This window comes from Artemia sp. Qi Xiang Cuo, chromosome 4 (genome assembly GCF_049724085.1).
Source record: "Artemia sp. Qi Xiang Cuo chromosome 4, ASM4972408v1, whole genome shotgun sequence".
NCBI lineage: Eukaryota > Metazoa > Arthropoda > Branchiopoda > Anostraca > Artemiidae > Artemia > Artemia sp. Qi Xiang Cuo.
Window position 1 is genome coordinate 33,136,433 of NC_142797.1, and position 20,318 is coordinate 33,156,750.

The 20,318-nt window shown below is 36.8% G+C and overlaps 2 protein-coding genes across 3 annotated transcripts in view; one reads left to right on the forward strand and one right to left on the reverse strand.

Moving 5' to 3' along the window:
- Window positions 1–20,318, forward strand: part of LOC148953028 (ubiquitin thioesterase trabid-like) — an 83,659-nt gene that overhangs the window by 51,123 nt on the left and 12,218 nt on the right. Inside the window, exons 8-10 of one of the 2 annotated variants that reach the window (XM_089088239.1) lie at window positions 6,950–7,149; window positions 9,041–9,291; window positions 10,222–10,439. In XM_089088239.1, coding sequence (XP_088944365.1) covers window positions 6,950–7,149; window positions 9,041–9,291; window positions 10,222–10,439 — 669 coding nt within the window. The remainder of the gene's footprint in view (window positions 1–6,949; window positions 7,150–9,040; window positions 9,292–10,221; window positions 10,440–20,318) is intronic. The other variant, XM_089088238.1, reaches the window with a different exon arrangement.
- LOC148953029 (uncharacterized) lies at window positions 1,224–3,674 on the reverse strand. The gene is made up of 2 exons (XM_089087311.1): window positions 3,489–3,674; window positions 1,224–1,676 (listed from the first exon to the last, which is right to left on the reverse strand). The coding sequence occupies exons 1-2, from the start codon at window positions 3,672–3,674 to the stop codon at window positions 1,224–1,226; spliced, it is 639 nt and encodes a 212-aa protein (XP_088943437.1).

Consider the following 20,318-nt stretch of genomic DNA (forward strand, 5'->3'; position numbering starts at 1 on the left):
ATGTATCATCAACGTCTGACACCTTAACTTCGCGTACCAAAGCAAGATGCTTGCTCTGCGGAAACGTATTTTGATCATTTTTAAAACGTAGAATCTCTCTCTCACCGCTTACCATCTCCACAACCTCATACCTATGACATTCAAAGTGTTTTATATGATGCTTTTACTTTAAATCAGAGCAAAATCTTTAGAGACATGTTGGACAGTAATAACCCACACCCCCCCGCCCCCCTTTTACCCTCACTGAGAAACCTACAAAAATACCTCAACGGATTTAAAATAACAAATTAAAATGAGTCTGTGGGTGGGGTGTTTAGAAGCCACACCCAATATTCTACTGATTCAATTGAAGGAGCCCGCACTGGAAATAATACACCCTTCTTATCAGAACGCTGGCACTCCTAAAATTCGGGTTCATACTGTAGCACCGTGACAACAATCTATAAATGTAAATTAGACCGCTCAAAAATATCTAGTACTTTTAGTGTCACAGGAAATTGACCATTTAAACAATTAAAATCTACTTTGGGGAACTTTGAACCCTCCCTACCATTAACTGCCATTTTATCCAACTTTTTCTTAGATGCATCATTCCGCAGAGGTCTGTATGTCGCAATTAAAAACGCATACTTGAAACATTGCAGGCTCGTATTGAGACAGATTTGTAGCATCCCCTAACACCCCTCTAAATGTGACTGATAATTTTAAAATATAGCCCTTCCCCCGTTCCCACATCCTACAATAAAATCCTTTTTGAATCTACAAATATTAACAGTTCTACTTTCAATAAATAAAAACACAGATCCACTACCCCCCTCGTTATAATTTTCCCACGTGCTTTGAATACTATTGGCCCAATTTAGAAAAAACTCCCCAAAATTTGATAAATGCGGGTGTATTTCCAACATCTCTGTGTGCAAGTATTTCGAATACATCTCACCCGCACTTTCATTTAAAAAAAATATTTTTAGTACTATTGATGCTTTTAAACTGTCCCCCACTCCCCAAACCCCCATGTGTTGTTCAAGAAGGGCTCGAATCTTATCAGTATAAGAATGTGTAAGGGCCAGGGGGTCTGTTATTATACCCCACGACACGAGATAGTTGAAATTTTCACCTACGGTGGAGATGTAGACCAATGCTTGATGCACTTACGTGTTTGAGAGACAACCCTAATGAAGTGTTTGTAGTGGGGCTGTTGTATTACTACTACTTCTCTCTCGCTAATTGATTGGAGTGGTGTAGGGTGAAAGAGACGTGCCAATAACACCACTCACAGTCTGGTCAATCAGATTGAGGGGATGTGGCATGAGGTCCCCTAGCACATATTCTAAGGTGTTTGGGGACAATTGGTCAAGCCAGCCTGTATTGTCCTCTGATCTAATTTCGTTATGAGGACCCGGTTCAGATTTACTTGTAACATCATCATCTAAATATTCGCGCATGAAACTATCCGCCCACTCTGGGTCCTCAACCATGTCAATATCACAGCTTAAGTCATCCAGGCTGGCCATTTCCCCAAAAACATCGTTAAGGAAGCCACTTTCCCACTCCATATTCTCTAGGACCAGTGTAGGTTCATCCTTGAACTCCGCTGGTGGTGACAGAATTGGTCCTGTAAATATAGGTGCTCCATCACTCAATGGTGTCGCTGGTGGTGGTGCTATATTTTTAATCTATAGAAAAAAAAAGTTTTATTTTTTATGTAAATTTTTTTATAGTTAATAAACTTTGTCAATTTCTCATAGTCATTGTCACACTACCATCACCATCACCTAAACAATTAAAAGAAGAAAAAAGTTAAATTGCATTTTTTATTTAAAAATTTAAAATTAAAACTTTAAAAAATTAATTTTTTTTTTTTTTTTTTTAGTCAGTTATATTTTTTCCTTTTCATATAAAAATTTATATTTTTTTGAACAAAAATTTTTTTTTTTTTAAACAAAAATGAAAATTTTTTTAAACAGTCTTTGTTTTTTGCCCCGCTCATAAAATAATCTCCAGATGACGATAGCTTCGAATTTTTAACTTTGTATCTTTAAAAAGTATAAATTCCAAAAAAAGGTATTTTTTCAAAAATAGGGGGCAATTGCCCCTTATATCTCAATTGTCACCACTACTATCCTAAGCTCCTGCTTAAGATAGCATCGAATATTGAACTTTGTATTTTTTTAAATTATAAATGCCAAAAAAAAAGGTATTTTTTTTTTTTTTTTTTTTAAATAGGGGGCAATTGCCCCGTAGGTAAAATTGGTACAAAATAATCTCATCCGCTCATTATTACTATCGATAAAAATAGTTAAATGGTTAAAAATAAATATTTACTAGTAATACTCCATTTATTTTTTCAAAACGAGGGGGGGGCAATTTCCAACCATCAAAAAAACCGAAACTGCTTAATCTAGGGTATCAAAATTTCAAGATCATTTTTTAAAAAAATATAAAAAAAACCCAAAGTTATTTTTTAAAAAAAAGGGGGGGCACTTTATCCTTAAATATAATTTGTCACCACTACTATCCTAAGCTCCTGCTGAAGCTAGTTTCGAATATTGAACTTTGTATTTTTTAAAAGTATAAACTCCATCTGTCGGTGGTTGATGGTGCTACCTTCTCAATAATCCCTATTTTCCTGTGTATTTTGCCAACGGATTTGTTTGAAGTTGACCTGGGCTGAATAAATGCTTGTAAGAGAGAGAAGAACTTTTTTCTCCATCCTTATCAACAATTAAAGTGCTATTAAAATGTTGGATGCTCCTTTTTTAGAACCCTCCCTCCCCCCCCCCTCTCCCGGGGAGGATCCGTGGGACCCGGGAGCTTCCTTCGATGTAGGAGGATCGATACCCTCTCAAGGTAGGGGGCTGGGGTATTGGACTTCACAACACTGTTCAAATAGAACAACCTCAAATTCTTTTTCGTAAACACCTAAGTGTTTCAATGAAATGATCAAACACGGCTTCACCCAAATAATGTTTCTTAACATTACCGCGAAGACATATTTGGAAATTATCAAAAAAAACCTTTTTCCCTGTGTAAATTGCTTATTGAAGATATACATCTCGCGATTTAAAGTCCAATTTGCATACGACCCTACTTAGAATTCATATCGGATTGAAAGGCGATGATAGATCTGATAAGGATAGCGGATGTATTCAAATGCATTAGGAACGAAAATACCAGTCTAAAAGTGCGCGTTAACTGTATAGGAGCAATTGTTTTCACTTTCTTTTTTTTCAAATAGTTAGTTTTTTTGTCTAAAAGGAATATTGCATTAGAACGCATCTTAGTTATAAGTTACGAGGTAATTTTTTTTTTTTTTTTTATATAAATTCATGATAAGAACTAATTTATATATATCACTAATTTTGTTAATGAAAGAAAATTAAATAGCTTAAAAACAAATTTTAAGTTTTTAAAAAGATATGCCCCTGAGAAAATTTTGTCTTATTTTTTGAAAATAGGGATAGAAAAAAAAATATGTATATACTTACAAATTCCGATTGGACCTCTATATCTGAACTCCTTTGTAATACTTGAGGGGGGTTAAGGTCACAATCTTCAGTAGTTTGAGCTGAGGCATTATATAAGGCAGTCCACTCCCTTTTCAAGTTCCTTCCAGCTGATATGGAGATAACACGGGGGTCAGAGGTCCCTGTCATTAAAAGATTCGAAGGCATTGGCTGTTCTTGTGTAGTTCTAGTATCTAATTTTATACCTTTATGTATTGTTTAGTGAATTAGTATCCAGTCGCATGAGCGGTAACAATGGTAATAAGGGGGGGTATGTATGTGTTAAAATTAAAGGAAAAAAAAATGCATTGGTTTTGGTTTAATTTTTTTATTGTATTTTGTTTATAATTTATATTGTCATTTCATTTTTTTTTTTCAATAGTTATAAGCACTTTTTTTTTTCAAATTAATAAATAAAAATGTTAAATTTTAAATTTTAGAAAAAAAAAGAAAAATAAGAATGCCAAGGTCTTATTTTACAAAAAATCCCTAAAAAAAAATCCCTTAGTTCTAGTGTAAGGAAAGAATTTCTTCCTTAACTTAATGACAATTTCTTTTTAATAATGCTAATTTTTTTAACACACAATAAATTTTTTTGATTATTAATTTTTTTATTTTTTATTAAAAAAAATGCTATCTCCAATATAAACGACTCGAAACTGATGGAGAATCAAATATGGAACCTGATTATATACAAAAAATAATAGGCGAGTAAAAAATAAGAGACACCGGTTTTTTGAACTAAAAAAAAAAAAGACATTGAACTGTGACAGTGCTTCGGTCCTAGAGTGTAAAGACCTGGAGACCTGTTTGTATGAAAATGACCCGGGTAACCACCCAATGCATTGAAAGTATACATTCAAACTTACCCCTAAGGCATAGATATGTATGTAAACTTTCAATGCATTGTACGGTTACTACTAGCATGACAACATCTACAACCTCGGTACAATGTCGTCAATACATTATCGTGCAATCGCCGTTGCTATTCATACCGGCTCCAGCTTTGGAAATCAAGGCCACTACTTTGTGTACCGCATAACAGTGGAAGGCGATTGGTTTAAATCCAACGACTCTGAAGTTCGAGTCATCAAAAATGCTTCAGAAATAGACTTTTCAGGTATGACATTCATGGTACTCCAAAAATTATAGTTCAGTAATTAACAACACTTTTAGTCTCGTTTCAGGCTCTAATGGTCTCCAAAAGCAACAAACTTGTAAAACAATCTGTTTTTCTGAAAACAATTGCCCACATTTGTTTTTCTAAAGACAACAAAAACAATCATCCATGATCTGCCGCGGTTAGGCAGGGAGACTACCATTTCTTCCTCGTATTCTGTTGTCTGTCGTCGGTCATATCTTCCATATTTAAAAACCAGACTCAACCCAGAAAGAGCAGTAAGCCAAAAAACGGTCCAAACACACAACAGAGTACAAACAGTGGTGCCTCAACGTGGTGGGGAAGTGGCAACGGGTTGCAATTACGCTCAATATACTCATAAATGCACGCCGGTTAACATCACTGTTTCCACAGTCCTTTCCTAGTTTTACAGATTGGTAAGACCCACCCAGATAAGGGATATCTTGCGTGTTGCACTTGAAACTGAATGTGCACCATATTTTGGAAGTCTTCTCTTCATGCATAGATTATTTGAAAAAAAACTACGTTTTTTAAAGAGTTAAAGAGGCTGAGTTACAAGGTCAACCCTTAAAACGTAAAGGGATTAGGAGGCACAGTTGGGGGGGCTGTTAAAGAGGCTGAGTCACAAGTTCGAACCTTAAAACGTACAGGGATTAGGAGGCACCCTGTACGACGTGATTTGAGTATTCAGGAATTAAAAGCCTTAACATAAGAATGTTCAAGAGCGGGGGGTTTGGGGGGCGGCAGCCCCCATCTTTAACTCCTGACACGATCAGCTAACAGTTAGTCAAGCAATAATAAGTAATAAACTGTACAAAAACGTGCAGAAATTATTTGAAAAAAACTACGTTTTCTAAAGAGTTAAAGAGGCTGAGTTACAAGGTCGAACCTTAAAACGTACAGGGATTAGGAGGCACAGTTGGGGGGCTGCCGCCCCCAAACCCCCGCTTTCGCAGCCTTTAAATATAAAAAAAAATTTCTTTAAACTGAAAGTAAGGAGCGACATTAAAACTTAAAAAGAACAGAAATTATTCCGTATATGAAAGAGGCTGTGCCCTCCTCAACGCCTCGCTCTTTACGCTAAAGTTTGACTTTCTCACAACTCTTTTTTTAAACAATAAAAACTTTAGCGTAAAGAGCGAGGCGTTGAGGAGGGCACAGCCTCTTTCATATACGGAATAATTTCTGTTCTTTTTAAGTTTTAATGTCGCTCCTTACTTTCAGTTTAAAGAAATTTTTTTTTATATTTAAAGGCTGCGAAAGCGGGGGTTTGGGGGCGGCAGCCCCCCAACTGTGCCTCCTAATCCCTGTACGTTTTAAGGTTCGACCTTGTAACTCAGCCTCTTTAACTCTTTAGAAAACGTAGTTTTTTTCAAATAATATATATATAATATCACATTTTCACAATAAATTGTGGACCTTTTGTGGACAATAAATTGTAAATTGTGGACAAAGGGAACCTTTTTCACAATAAATTGTGAAAAAGGTTCCCTTGTCCCTGGTTCAAATACCAATTCTCTGTTAAATTTAGGTACACTGGTTTTACTATTTAATGCTAGATTTTCTTTTTTCCTTTTTTCAATGCAGTCTTAACTTTTTCCAATCGCTGTAATTAATTTGAGAGATCATGGCTAAAACGAGCCGAATTATTATTTTTTTTTTTATTATTATTTTTTTTTTTTTACAAAAAATCCCTTCGAATCCTTAATGTGTCACATTGTGTATAGATAACTACTGATAGGTTTTAAGACGGATCCAAAACTGTGCTAATTCGATCCTCTTCCCCTAAGAATTCATACTAAGGATTTTGTCTTTAGTTTATATTTTATTTAGTTGGCTCTTATTTTAACAGTTCTATATATAAAGTCAACTCTTTACCATCCTTAGAATCGGGAGACGTGGCAACCTTGGATTAGGAGATTCCACGGATAATCAGGATTAGGAAAGAAAGCTAAAAATCAACACGAAAATTCTTTTAGCACGTAGATTTTTTATCGTAGTTTACAAATCGCATTTCCGGTCATCACAGCTCAATGAAGCTGCGTATAAGGCCAATATTATTTATTTTTTCTTAAAATAATTGGGTTCCTTGAAGGACCTTGAAGGGTAATCCATAAAGTGGATAATCCCGCAAAGAGAGTTTACTTTGGTGGGATAACTTTTCTAGTGAACCCTCTGATGCTACGGTTTTCAGTTTGACGTCCTAGTGTGTAACATATCTGCATAGCTATACTAGTTGATAGTTTTGCATAGCTACGCTGCATAAAATTAAATTATTTGCTTAAATGTAGCATAATTGCAGGAATTGGAAACTGATTGTTGTGCCATTAATTGGAGTCGTGAACTTACCGAAAACTTAGGTACCCGTCTTTTGTCTCTTTGGAACCGAACTGCTGGAGACTGCTTGTTAGACTCTATTCTTGGAGCAACCTGGGGAATTTTGGACCGAGATGGTCTAATGAGGAAGAGTTTGGCTGATTGTTTACAAAATTCTGGTCACCTGTAAGTCGTTTCGCCCGTGCTTATACTTCTCTGTGAATACTAAAAATTCTGTAAACACCAAAGTTACTTGAATATCAATTGTTTTCCCAAAATTGTTCGTGGCCCTTCCTTGTGGTTTCTTTATTCCGAAAAATTGCATGATGAATGTTTTTCTCTACATTTGAAACATTTCTGTTCTACCAAAAAATAAGAAAGACATTTTTACCAGTAATTTATTTTTTTTTCAACCTAATTTTCAGCTCGTTGATGAAGTTTTGATGTGCTCATTTCCATTTATTTTTCTGTATATTTGAGCTCTTATTTTTTTAAAATCAAAATAACGCCTGCTTGATTTTTTTTTACGGTTTTTTAGTGAGCTCTGTGAGAATCTAATTGACTAAGGTCTCTTTTTCTTTTTTGACTGTTGATTGTAGCGTAAAACCGGTCTGTTGAATCATAAACTCTCTGCATCTCTAATTACCATAATTCTAACAATGAAGATGCGCTTGAACACTTGAGGTCATTTTTAATTCTGTAAAAAAACCAAGAAGAAATACCCTGCGGTCATAGTTTACTGGCTGGCCTATTCTTAGTAAAGAGCTATTCGTGCCCCGTAAATTGCTGGCAAAAAATGGTGCTTTCGTAAAAATTATTTACCATGATAATTTTGTGGTTAAAGAAATCATCAAAGATAAGCAGGGTCTTGCTATTCCTCAAACTCTCTAAAGAGGCAAAATTGCCATTTGTGCTTTGCAAAAATTAAACTGACAGATCGATTTGAAACTAAGTCACTTGATTTTCCTATATAGTTGAAAGAAATAGATATAAAAGAAAGACGATAGTGACGAAAATTAAATTATTTTTAAATTATTAAACCTAAATTTATTTCACAAGAGTTTTACTAAAGAACTTCTTACTACAAATCAGTGCTAAGTTGTTGCCTCTCAATCCCTCCGAAAGACTAGAGTGTCATTTCATTTTTGCTAAAAACTAATAAACGGCTTAAATTGACAACTTTATTTTGGCAATGGATTTTCTCTGTGTTAAATAAAATAGAAAAAATTAAAAAATTAATAGGAAGTACAGCATTCAGGGAAGTTTAATGGATATTAGACTAATAAAACTAAACATATTTTTACGAAACCGATAGCGAAAAACGAATTCCTGCATGTTCACTGCAAATTTTAATTTTTGTTTTAATATTATAATGAAAAAACACAAAACCGTATATTTTTTTTCTTTTTTTTCTTTTTTTTTCTTGTATTCAGTAAAGCCCAGATAACCCTCTAGCTCTTTGGTGGGTCTGTTTAGGTGGCAATACCAGACCCACTAACCTTCATTGCCTTATTTTCTACTTAGGAGGAAATAAGGTTCAATGCTGCACCTATTTTCAATTTTCCAGAATAAGCATAATTGCTATGATTAATTTCGTTTTACTATTTTAGAAATGTGCTCTTTTGCCTCTATTTTTCCTATTAATTCTATTCTATTGAAAACCTTAGAAAATCTTTGCTGGGGTTGATAGAAACAGCAGCCTATTAATGTTTGTGGTAATTTCTGTTTGTTTTAAGTTTGACTTGCAATACAACTTTATGTCTGCTCGTCTTTGTTTAAATGGCGCTCTTTACATTTCTTTGAAAAAAAATTCTTGGAAATATTTTTTTTAAATTTACTTTCAGTGTTTAATGAACATAGCATGAAATACATGTAAGTTACAGGAATATTTATAATATAATTTTTTTGAAGAAAATTAAGACTTCTCTGGAAAAAAAACACCTTTATTAACTCCCCTCCCCCTGGGAAAATTTCCAGTCTGTTTTCCTTGAATAAATTTCTGTAGGTGCTCCTGCTTTGATATAAGGCCTTTTAATAAATACTTATCAAAATATTTTTAAACGTTGTCCTTTTTTAGTCTTTATGAACGGTGGGCTGAGTATGAGATACGTACCGCTGCGGAGATGAATCTAGGCTATATACCATCTGAGGCGGAGCTATCATCCGAGTGGGCAGATCTAGTGTCGCGTGCTCGACGGCCAGGGGCTCCATTGGATCAGCTTCATATATCGGCCCTATCTCATATTCTAAGAAGACCAATAATTGTCTACGGAGCTACCTGTGTCAAAAGTCATGTGGGTGAACCACTTGATTATGCCCGGTTTCAAGGTGAGCACTGAAAGTAATGTTTTATTGACGCGTTGATATTAGGAGTGCGACAAAGAGAACTTTTTAAATTGATTTGTATTAGTTGATGGCTTTTTACGGGAAATTGAGATTGTAATATCTTGAAAAACATAATGTGTTTAGTAGTTGGGATGTCTTTTTGTTTTTAGTTAGCCGCGAACTGCTAATTGGTTTGAAGGAGCACCCAAACAAATATGGAAAACTCTGGGCTTAAAAAGCACATTTGCGAAGTAGTGGATCTTCTTTCCTTCTTGGGAATAAGTGTTTTCCCGGTAAAGATAAGACCTAGGTGTAACTGTGGTACAGAAGGAAGATATAGGATGTAAATTCACTACTTTTGGCTTGCGGAACATGTGTTTCAAATCTTTGGTAAGTTAATGTAACTTTTTTGCTTTGTTCATACTCCATTATACTTTTTTTTTCAAAATAGAGTTGTTTTGTATATAAAATAGATATTCTCCATATTTTTTTTCAATTCAGTTTTATATGTGTATGCAAGAAAACAATTGTAACCCACTGAAGGTCACAGAAAATAATTGTGAGAGAGAGAGAGAGAGAGAGAGAGAGAGAGAGAGAGAGAGAGAGAGAGAGAGAGAGAGAGAGAGAGAGAGAGAGAGAGAGAGAGGGGGGGGGGGAGGGAGGGAAAGGGGAAGCGTAAAATGATTGGTCAAGATGGGGCAGTGGTGGACGTTTTACACTGTTATCAGTATCTTATCGTATTTATCATGAAAAGATAGTGGTTTGTGTTAAAAATTAAGTGTCAATTTCAGCCCCATTGACTCATGATGTCTTGTAAGCTGATGGGCCCAGCCCATATTTCCCACAATTCTGGTAGAACTTTATTAACCCCCGCAGATTTTGTTTTTAATATGTAAGAAACATCGATGTCTGACAATCTTGCATCGTCTTTAGGCGTGTATCTACCTGTGTTGTGGGAGCCAAATTTTTACTGGAAAGTTCCCATTGCTCTGGGGTATACCCGTGGTCATTTCTCTGCACTAGTACCGGTTGAACCTGACAACCTACCAAGTGGAGAAATTCGTCAAGATGGCGGTCAAAAGTCTTCATATTTGCCCCTCATCACCAATGAGGCTCAACTTCTTCCTGTTCATTTTCTTACGGAGAGAGAGGTAAAGTGATTACCTAGTAGTATCAATGCTCACTGATTTAAAGAGAGCCTAAATTTTTATCACTTCTCTTATTGTTTCATTGTTGAGTTCTAGTTACTTTTTGTTGTGCTTTTTAACTGTCAGACTATCATTCAGCTTTTAGTCTTTTAAAATAATTATCGACGTTAGTTTGCTCGTAGCGTTTAGGGGGCTCAGAAACTGCATGAACCGTCAACAAAGTATTAACAAGCCAAAGTTTATGCTCTTAAGGGTAAACAACCAGAGTTAAAACCTCTATTATTGATTGTAATCTTTTAAAACTATTTGGTACAGTCCTGTGCTCGTCTTAAGCTCTGTTCTTAATATTTTCTATGAAAAGCCGGCCTATATTGGATCAAGGGTGTGCTGTGACGTCGAAATATCTAACTTTCATTTTTAATTGACGCAAAGTTCTACCACGTGTGGCACACTTCTGCGTGCGGTGCTCGCCACGGAATGTTCACCATACATGAAATGGCTTTTGCAGCTAAATGTAAGAACTAATTGCGGCGTTGATCTATCATTTGGTAATACCTTAGCACAGGGGTTGGCAAAGTGCGGCTCCAGAGCCGAACATGGCTCTTTGATCCCTTAAGTGCGGGTCTGGCAAAAATACCCATGGAAGGTAGAATAATATTTTCCTTAAAAAAAACTGGGTAAGAAAAAAATTGCATCTTATTTCGACAAATAAAAATTCTTCTATTAACCTAGAATATATATAATTTTTGTTTTAGTTAAATGGTTTTAAGAACAAAGCAGATATTTTGAAAAGAACTAAAGAGTTACCATTGTCTTCCAAAACCATTAGAATTTGCTCGAATATAAACAAACAGCATATCGAAGATCTGATATTGGTTTTGGCTTTATCAATAGCAGCTGACGTCTTGTGATATAAATGGTACAGCACAAATTCCACTTTATGTAAGACTTATTTTTCATTCAGGCCCCAAAGAAGAATTCTTTGAGATTATTACTACTCAAAGGTCAGACACTTGAAAAGATATCGCATGTGTTGTAATTGAGTGTATGGATAAACATCACATTCCCCTCGATAAAATTGTGCCCATTTCAACAGATGAGTCCAAAAGTAGGACCAGCGTAAGAAAATGGGTTTGCTTCTATTTTGAAAGAAGAAATTAATCACCAATTGCCTGTCTACCAATCATCAGGAACTGCTATCAGTGCAAAATGTTCCCGGAAGAAATTTATAAATTTATGGAATTAGTGGTTACAATTATCAACTCAGTTTAGCTAAAGCTCTTAATCACAGCCAATTCAAAGATTTTTATTTGAAATGGAGAGTGAGTACACTGATCTTCCGCTACATAACAAGATGGGTTATTAAGCGGTGACGATCCAAAACGTTTTGCGTTCATTTTTCCAGAAATTAATGCATTTCTCCTTGAGAAGGGCGTTCAATATACCTAACCAACCAATGATTAGTGGATCCAAAACTTTTATGTCATGTTAGACGCTACGCATCATCTAAATCAGCTTAATGGTAAACTACAAGGGAAAGGAAACTTAATTTTTTTCATGTTAAAAGAAGCTATGACATTTGAAAAAATATCCATTTTGCTCAGAATATTGAAAGGAAAACATTGTTTCACTTTCCGAGCCTGCTGAAGCATCACCAAGAAAGTAATTCCTCTATTGATAAACAACATTTTGAAATAACATTTTCAAGTATGAGGGAAGCTTTTGTCAGTAGGTTTCAGAAATTTAAAAACAGCAGAACAACTTTAGGATTTGTCAAAAATCCTCTTAGTGCTACAATAACTGAGTCTGAGTGTAGCTTTGAAATACAGTTAATGGATTTAAAAAACAATGAGATATGGTACCCTAAATTTGAACGTCTTTGTGTTCAATTGGAAAAAGTGGACAAGAAAAACTGTGATCTCAGTTGAAAACACAAATGGTCTTCTTTGAATGACCTGGAGAAGGAAGACACGAGCAGTTTCAACACTTGTAATAGTATTCTTGATTCCTACGATCCGCTGAAATAGCTTGCTTTTGCTGTTCTTTCCCTTTTCGGCTCGGATATATATCTGAACAATCTTTTTCAAGCATGAACATTGTCAAGAGCAAACTGAGAAGTTGTCTTATTGATGATAGTTTCGAATCATGCCAAAAATGAAAGCAACAAGATATAAACCCGACTGACTCAAACTTTACAAGGTGGTGCAAGCATATTGTTCACATTGATAAATATTTATTAAGTATGAAATTTTGTTTTATTTAATGTACTACTTATTTAGTACAAAAAAGTTCACTAAACAAGCAGATTTGGCTCCAAATTCTCTATTGTTGTAATGTTCATATTTGGCTATGTGGCTAATAAGTTTGCCGACCATTGCCCTAGCATTACAAATCATCGATGTTTGTTGTCAGCTATTTCATTGTTATTACTTTTACCGAATGTATATTTTAGGTTAAATACTCTTTAATTGTCACTTTGGTGTCAAACTTCATTAGATTTTGGAAAATGCCAGTTTATACTTTTCGATGTAAAATGATAACGGCCCGCCTTCTCTTATTTCTTTTTTTTTCTTTTTTTTAGCTTCAGTAATTTCGTGACAAAAATTTTGTCAACGCCTTCCACTCTTTAGTACTGAAATCTTTGTATCTACACGTTGGTTGTCATAATTTTGAGAAAACACATTTACATGTGTTTATACTCTCATTTTTTTTTTCTTTTTATATGCTACTTCTGTTTTGCATATACGGTATTTTAAATATTCCCTACCTTGATTTAAATGTTTTGGGCTTTTGATAATTTCAACCACGGAGCCTGAATTGGTAGTGAAAAACAACATTTCTAGTACCAAGGGACAAAGTACCTATTTGGAAATTGCCACGTCTAACTTTTATATTTGAGTCTCAAGTCTTATGCTTTATAATAAACTGTACGAACAAGGTAAAAAACAAAGTATGTAAGCTATGCTTTTATCCTCAAATCGACCGTCACTGTCAAACATTGCCAAGTAAAATTAAAAAATAAATGTTGTATAAAAACTGTTAAAAGGGAACTAATCTTGATAAAAAAAAGAAAAAAAAGTAGAGGTTGATCACAAAAATAAAATCAATGTGATAGAAACTACGAAATATATGAAATTTGGGTACTTGTTAATTAAACGAAACACCCAAGAAGTGAAGTTAGGTTAATTCTAATGAAAAATAACCTTCATATAACCTTTAGTTTATATAATAATATAATTTGGGATATATATTTGCACATTAGGGGGGAGGGGGTGGTGAAGTATTTTGACATCGTCCCTAACCTAACATAACCTACCCCCCGATATAATGGGCACCTTTTGGCCTTTCTTCTTTGGAGGTCACTCCTTATTGGGTTTTGGGGGAGGAGGAAGGGATTCGGTCATGGGCCGCTTATTAGTCAAAATTTTAATTAGATCCTAAGGTTTTTGTGATTTAGATGGCGCACTGGATTTGGAAGGCTTTGTCCGAAGGGCGAGGGCTCCATTCCTGGTGTTGCCAATTATTTGGTTTGGAACGGGGTTCAGTGGCGTGACTGTAAGCTCAGGCAGAGTCGACCCAGCTCTAAACGGGTACCTGGAGAAATCTAGGGAAGGTAAACAGGAAGGATGTTCTTCTGGAAATAATTTCGAAGATTTCCCTAAAGTTTAATTTGAAACAGTTCCACCTTTGAATGAGGGGAATGCGTAATCAGTGCACCAATCCGAGATTCATTAGAATCCAATTCCCAAAATTGAGTAAGCTAGAGTTAGTAACTTGTAGCCAAGTAAAAGCATATATTTAGAACATCTCTTTTAGCCTCTGTTTTAGATTAATTAAAAAAACTTTCCACAAAGTATGTTTTTCAAATTAAAGATCTCCATTAAATAAAAAATGAGCCAAAATATAATCTAATAATCTACCAAGTGTGAAATTAAAACAATTAATAATAAATAAATAAATTCAATCCAAAACGAATAGAAATTACAACAAACAAGCGAGTCAAACTCAAAAGCATCAGAAATAAGTATAAGCTGGGCATAAAACCCCTTTACCTTCCCAAGGCCAGAACAAAATTTGCACTTTACTGAAAAAATATAAATGTTTTTACTTTTATAACTAATAAATCAAATAATATTAACATTTTGATTACTAAATATCAGTATATGTATATTAAACTGACAATGCACATTCATTTGTACCTTTTTCAGTAAATTGCAAATTTTGTCCTGGCCTTGGGAAGGCATAGTTGTTTTAAGCCCAACTTATGTTAATTTCTGCTCGTTTCGACAACACCTTCAATAAAAACCTTATGCCCCCAGGCCCGGGGCATAACTTACAACCCTTGCCCTGAGGGCTGAGGGGATGTCATTCTCAAAGACCTAATTTCCAGAACTTTCTCCTACATTGAACAAAATGGCTATTTGAAAATTTTGATTGGATGTGTTTGGAGAAATGATGGGTGTGAGATGGGGGTTAGTTACACTCCAATCACTTTCGACTATCAAAAAGGGCACTAGCCCTCTCAATTTCCAATTGAATGAGCCCCTTTTGAAGTTTTACGACAACTCTATCTATAAAAAGCTTATATGCCCCCAGGGCATAACTTATAACCCTTGCCCCGAGGGTTGTGGGGGAGTGTCCTCCTCAAAAACATATTTCTCTCTGGAAATCAACTACGCTGAACAAAATGGCTATCTAAAATTTTGATTGGATTTGTTTGGGGGAATGACGGGCGTGGGGGGGGGGCTGTTTGCCCTCCAATCACTTTAGACTATAAAAAGGGCACTAGTCCTTTGAATTTCCAATTGAATGAGCCTTTTTTGAAGTTTTTTCGACAACGCCTTCTTTAAAAACCTTATATACCCCCAGGGCATAACTTATAACCCTTGCCCCGAGGGTTGTGGGGGAGTGCCCTCCTCAAAAAGATATTTTCTATCTGGAAATCAACTACGCTGAACAAAATGGTTATCTCCAACTCCTACGACAAGTGCCCGGGTATGGAGAAGAAGAAAAAAGAAAAATAAATAATACATTGTGCCCACATCGTTCTTTACTTAGGCAGCGCTATTGCGCTGCCTATGAAAGATGTCAAGCCTTCCAATCACTTTCGACTTTTAAAAAGAGAACTAGGCCTTTCGATTTCCAATCGAATGAGTCCTTTTTGAAACGACAACGCTTTCTATAAACACCTTATATGCCCCCAGAGCATAAATTACAACCCTTACCCTAAGGGCTGTTAGGGTGGTTGTGATCCTCCTATGACCTAATTTCCAGAACTTTCAACTAGGTTAAACAAAACGGCTAACTCACAATTTTGATTGGATGTGTTTGGGGAAATGGTGGGCGTGAGAGGGGCGTTAGTCACTCTCCAATCACTTTCAACTATTGAAAATGGCACTAGCCCTTTCAATTTCCAATCAAATGAGCCCTTTTGAAGTTTCTGCGACAACACTTTCAATAAAAACCTTATATGCCCCAGGGCATAACTAACAACCCTTGTCCTGAGGGCTGGGGGGGGGGGGGTGTCATTCTGAAAGACCTAATTTCCAGAACTTTCTCCTACATTGAACAAAATGGCTATTTGAAAATTTTGATTGGATGTGTTTGGAGAAATGGTGGGCGTGAGAGGGATGTTAGTTACCCTCCAATCACTTTCGACTATTAAAAAGGACACTTGCCCTCTCAATTACCAATTGAATGAGCCGCTTTTTGAAGTTTTACGACAACTCTCTATAAAAAACCTTATATGGCCCAAGGGCATAACTTACAACCCTTGCCCTGAGGGTTGTGGGGGAGTGTCCTCCTCAAAAACATATTTTCTATTTGGAAATCAACTACGCTGAACAAAGTGGCTATCTAAAAATTTTGATTGGATGTGTTTGGGGGAATGATGGGCGTGGGGTGGGAGGGGCTAGTTGCCCTCCAATCACTTTCGACTATAAAAAGGGAACTAGCCCTTTGAATTTCTAATCGAATTAACCTTTTTTTGAAGTTTCTACGACAACGCCTTCTGTAAAAACCTTATATGCCCCCAGGGCATAACTTAAAACCCTTGCCCCGAGGGATGTGGGGGAGTGTCCTCTTCAAAAAGATATTTTATATATGGAAATCAACTACGCTGAACAAAATGGTTATCTCAAAATTTTGATTGGATGTGTTTGGGGGAATGATGGGCGTGGGGGGGGCTAGTTGCCCTCTAATCACTTTCGACTATTAAAAAGGGTACAAGCCACTCCAATTTCCAATCGAATGAGCCCTTTTCGAAGTTTCTACGACAACGCCTTCTATAAAAACCTTATATGCCCACAGGGCATAACCTAAAACCCTTGCCCCGAGGGTTTTAGGGGAGTATCCTCCTCAAAAACATATTTTCTATCTGGAAATTAATTACGCTGAACAAAATGGTTATCTCAAAATTTTTATTGGATGTGTTTGGGGAAAAGGTGGGCGTGGGCGGGGGGGGGGGGCTAGTTGCCCTCAAATCACTTTCGACTACTAAAAAGGGCACTAGCCCTTTGAATTTCCAATCGAATGAGCCTTTTTAGAAGTTTCTACGACAACGCCTTCTAGAATAACCTTATATGCCCTCAGGGCATAACTTACAAACCTTGCCCCGAGGGTTGTGGGGGAGTGTCCTCCTCAAAAAGATATTTTCTTTCTGGAAATCAACTACGCTGAACAAAATGGCTATCTAATAATTTTGATTGGATGTGTTTGGGGGAATGATGGGCATGGGGGGGTGCTAGTTGCCCTCCAATAACTTTCGACTATTAAAAAGGGCACTAGCTACTACAATTTCCAATCGAATGAGCCCTTTTTATAGTTTCTACGACAACTTCGATACGAAGTGCCCGGGTATGGAGAAGAAGAAAAAAGAAAAATAAATAATACATTGTGCCCACATCATTCTTTACTTAGGCAGCGCTATTGCGCTGCCTATGAAAAATGTCAAGCCTTTCAATCACTTTCGACTATTAAAAAGAGAACTAGGCTAGAACTAGACTTTCAACTACGTTAAACAAAATGGCTATCTCAAAATTTTGACTGGATTTGTTTGGAGAAATGGTGGGCGTGAGAGGGGCGTTAGTCCCTCTCCAATCACTTTCAACTATTGAAAATGGCACTAGCCCTTTCAATTTCCAATCAAATGAGCCCTTTTGAAGTTTCTACGACAACACTTTCAATAAAAACCTTATATGCCCCAGGGCATAACTTACAAACCTTGCCCTGAGGGTTGGGGGGGGGGGGGGGGGTTCATTCTCGAAGACCTAATTTCCAGAACTTTCTCCTTCATTGAACAAAATGGCTATCTGAAAATTTTGATTGGATGTGTTTGGAGAAATGGTGGGCGTGAGAGGGGGGTTAGTTACCCTCCAATCACTTTCTACTATTAAAAATCAATTACCAATTGAATGAGCCCCTTTTTGAAGTTTTACGACAACTCTATCTATAAAAACCTTATATCTCTCAGGGCATAACTTACAACCTTTGCCCTGGGGGCTCTGGGGGGTTTGTCATCCTTATATACATAATTTCCAGAACTTTCAACTACGTTGAACAAACTGGCTATCTCTAATCTCTGATTGAATGTTTTTGTGGAAATGGTGGGCGTGAGAGGGGGGCTAATTACTCTTCACTCACTTTTGACTATTAAAAAGGGCAATTTCAATTTCCAATCAGTTCTGAGTTCTGAGTTCTTTATTTAACAAAATGAGCCCTTTTTGAAATTTCTATAACAACTTTCTATATAAACCTTATATGCCCCCAGGGCATAACTTACAACCCTTGCCCTGAGGGCTCTGAGGGGGTTATCATCCTCAAATACCTAATTTCCAGAACTTTTAACTACGTTGAACCAAATTGATATCTCAAAATTTTGATTGGATGTCTTTGGGGAAACGGTGGGCGTGGGAGGGGCGTTAGTCGCTCTCCAATCACTTTCAACTATTAAAAAGGCACAAGCCCTTTCAATTTCCGATTGAATGAGCACTTTTGAAGTTTCTACGACAACGCTTTCAATAAAAACCTTATATGCCCCCAGGGCATAACCTACAATCCTTGCCCTGAGGGCTGTGTGGGGAGGGGTTGTCATCCTTAAAGACCTAAGCACCAAAACTTTCAACTGCGTCGAATAAAATGGCTATCTAAAAATTTTGATTGGATGTGTTTGGGGAAAAGGTGGGCGTGAGAGGGGGGTTAGTTGCCCTCAAATCATTTTCGGACATTAAAAACGGCACTAGCCCTGTGAATTTCCAATCGAATGAGCCCTTTTTCAAGTTTCTACGACAAAGATTTCAATTAAAACCTTATATGCCCCCAGGGCATAACTTATAAACCTTGCCCGAAAGACTCTGGGGGGAGTGTCCTGCTCAAACGTTTAATTTCCTGAACTTTAAACTGCGTGGAACAAAATTGCTATCTCAAAATTTTTGTTGTATGTTCTTGGGGAAATGTTGGGCGTGGAAGGGGTGTTAGGGGCAGTTTAGATGCATTCGCGTAGTTTCAAGCGACTGGGCCGTCTAAATGTTCAACCGGTCCCAGTCTGTATTATGATTTCGAGTCGACACTTACTATGAAAAAAACTTATATGCCCCCAGCAAAAGACTTACAACTCTAGCCCCACGGGCTTTTGAATATTTGTCATCCTCAAAGACCTAACTTCCAGAGCTTAAAACTACGTTGAATATAATGGCTATCTCAAAATTTTGATTGGATGTGTTTGGGGAAAAGGTGGGCGTGAGATGGGGGTTAGTTGCCCTCCAATCCCTTTCGACTATTAAAAAGGGCACTAGCCCTTTGAATTTCCAATCGAATGAGCCTTGTTTGAAGTTTATACGACAACTCTTTCTATAAAAAACCTTATATGCCCCCAGGGCATAACTTACAACCCTTGCCATGAGGGCTGTGGGGGAGTGTGCTGCTCAAAAACATAATTTCTCTCTGAAAATCAACTACGTTGAACAAAATGGCTATCTCAAAATTTTGATAGGATCTGTTTCGGGAAATGGTCGGCCTGGAAGGGGTGTTAGTCGCCTTTCAATCACTTTCGACTATTAAAAAGGGTACAAGCCACTCCAGTTTCCAATTGAATGAGCGCTTTTCGAAGTTTCTACGACATCTTCTTCGATACAAAGGGCCCTACTCTAAAGGAAAAAAAAAAAATAATACATTGTGTCAACATCGTTCTTATATGCCCACAGGGCACAACTGAAAACCCTTCCCTAAGGGTTGTGGGGGAGTGTCCTCCTCAAAAACATATTTTCTAACTGGAAATCAACTACGCTGAACAAAATGGCTATCTCAAAATTTTGATTGGATGTGTTTGGGGAAATGGTGGGCGTGAGAGGGGGGTTAGTTGCCCTTAAATCACTTTCGACTATTAAAAAGGGCACTAGCCCTGTGAATTTCCAATCGAATGAGCCCTTTTTCAAGTTTCTACGACAAAGAGTTCAATAAAAACCTTAAATGCCCCCAGGGCATAACTTAAAACCCTTGCCCGAAAGACTCTGGGGGAGTGTCCTGCTCAAACGTTTAATTTCCTGAACTTTGAACAGCGTGGAACAAAATGGCTATCTCAAAATTTTTTTGGGATGTGTTTTGGGAAATGTTGGGCGTGGAAGGGGTGTTAGTTGCCTTCCAATCACTTTCGACTATTTAAAAGGGCACTAGCCATTTCAGTTTCCGATCGAATGAGCCCTTTTTGAAGTTTCTACGACAACGCGTACTATAAAACCTTATATGCCCCCAGGGCATAACTTACAACCCTTGCCCTGAGGGTTGTGGGGGGGGGGGTTGTCAACCTAAAAGACTTAAGTTTCAGAACTTATAAGTACGTACAAGATAATGGATATCTCAAAATGTTCATTGGATTTGTTTGTGAAA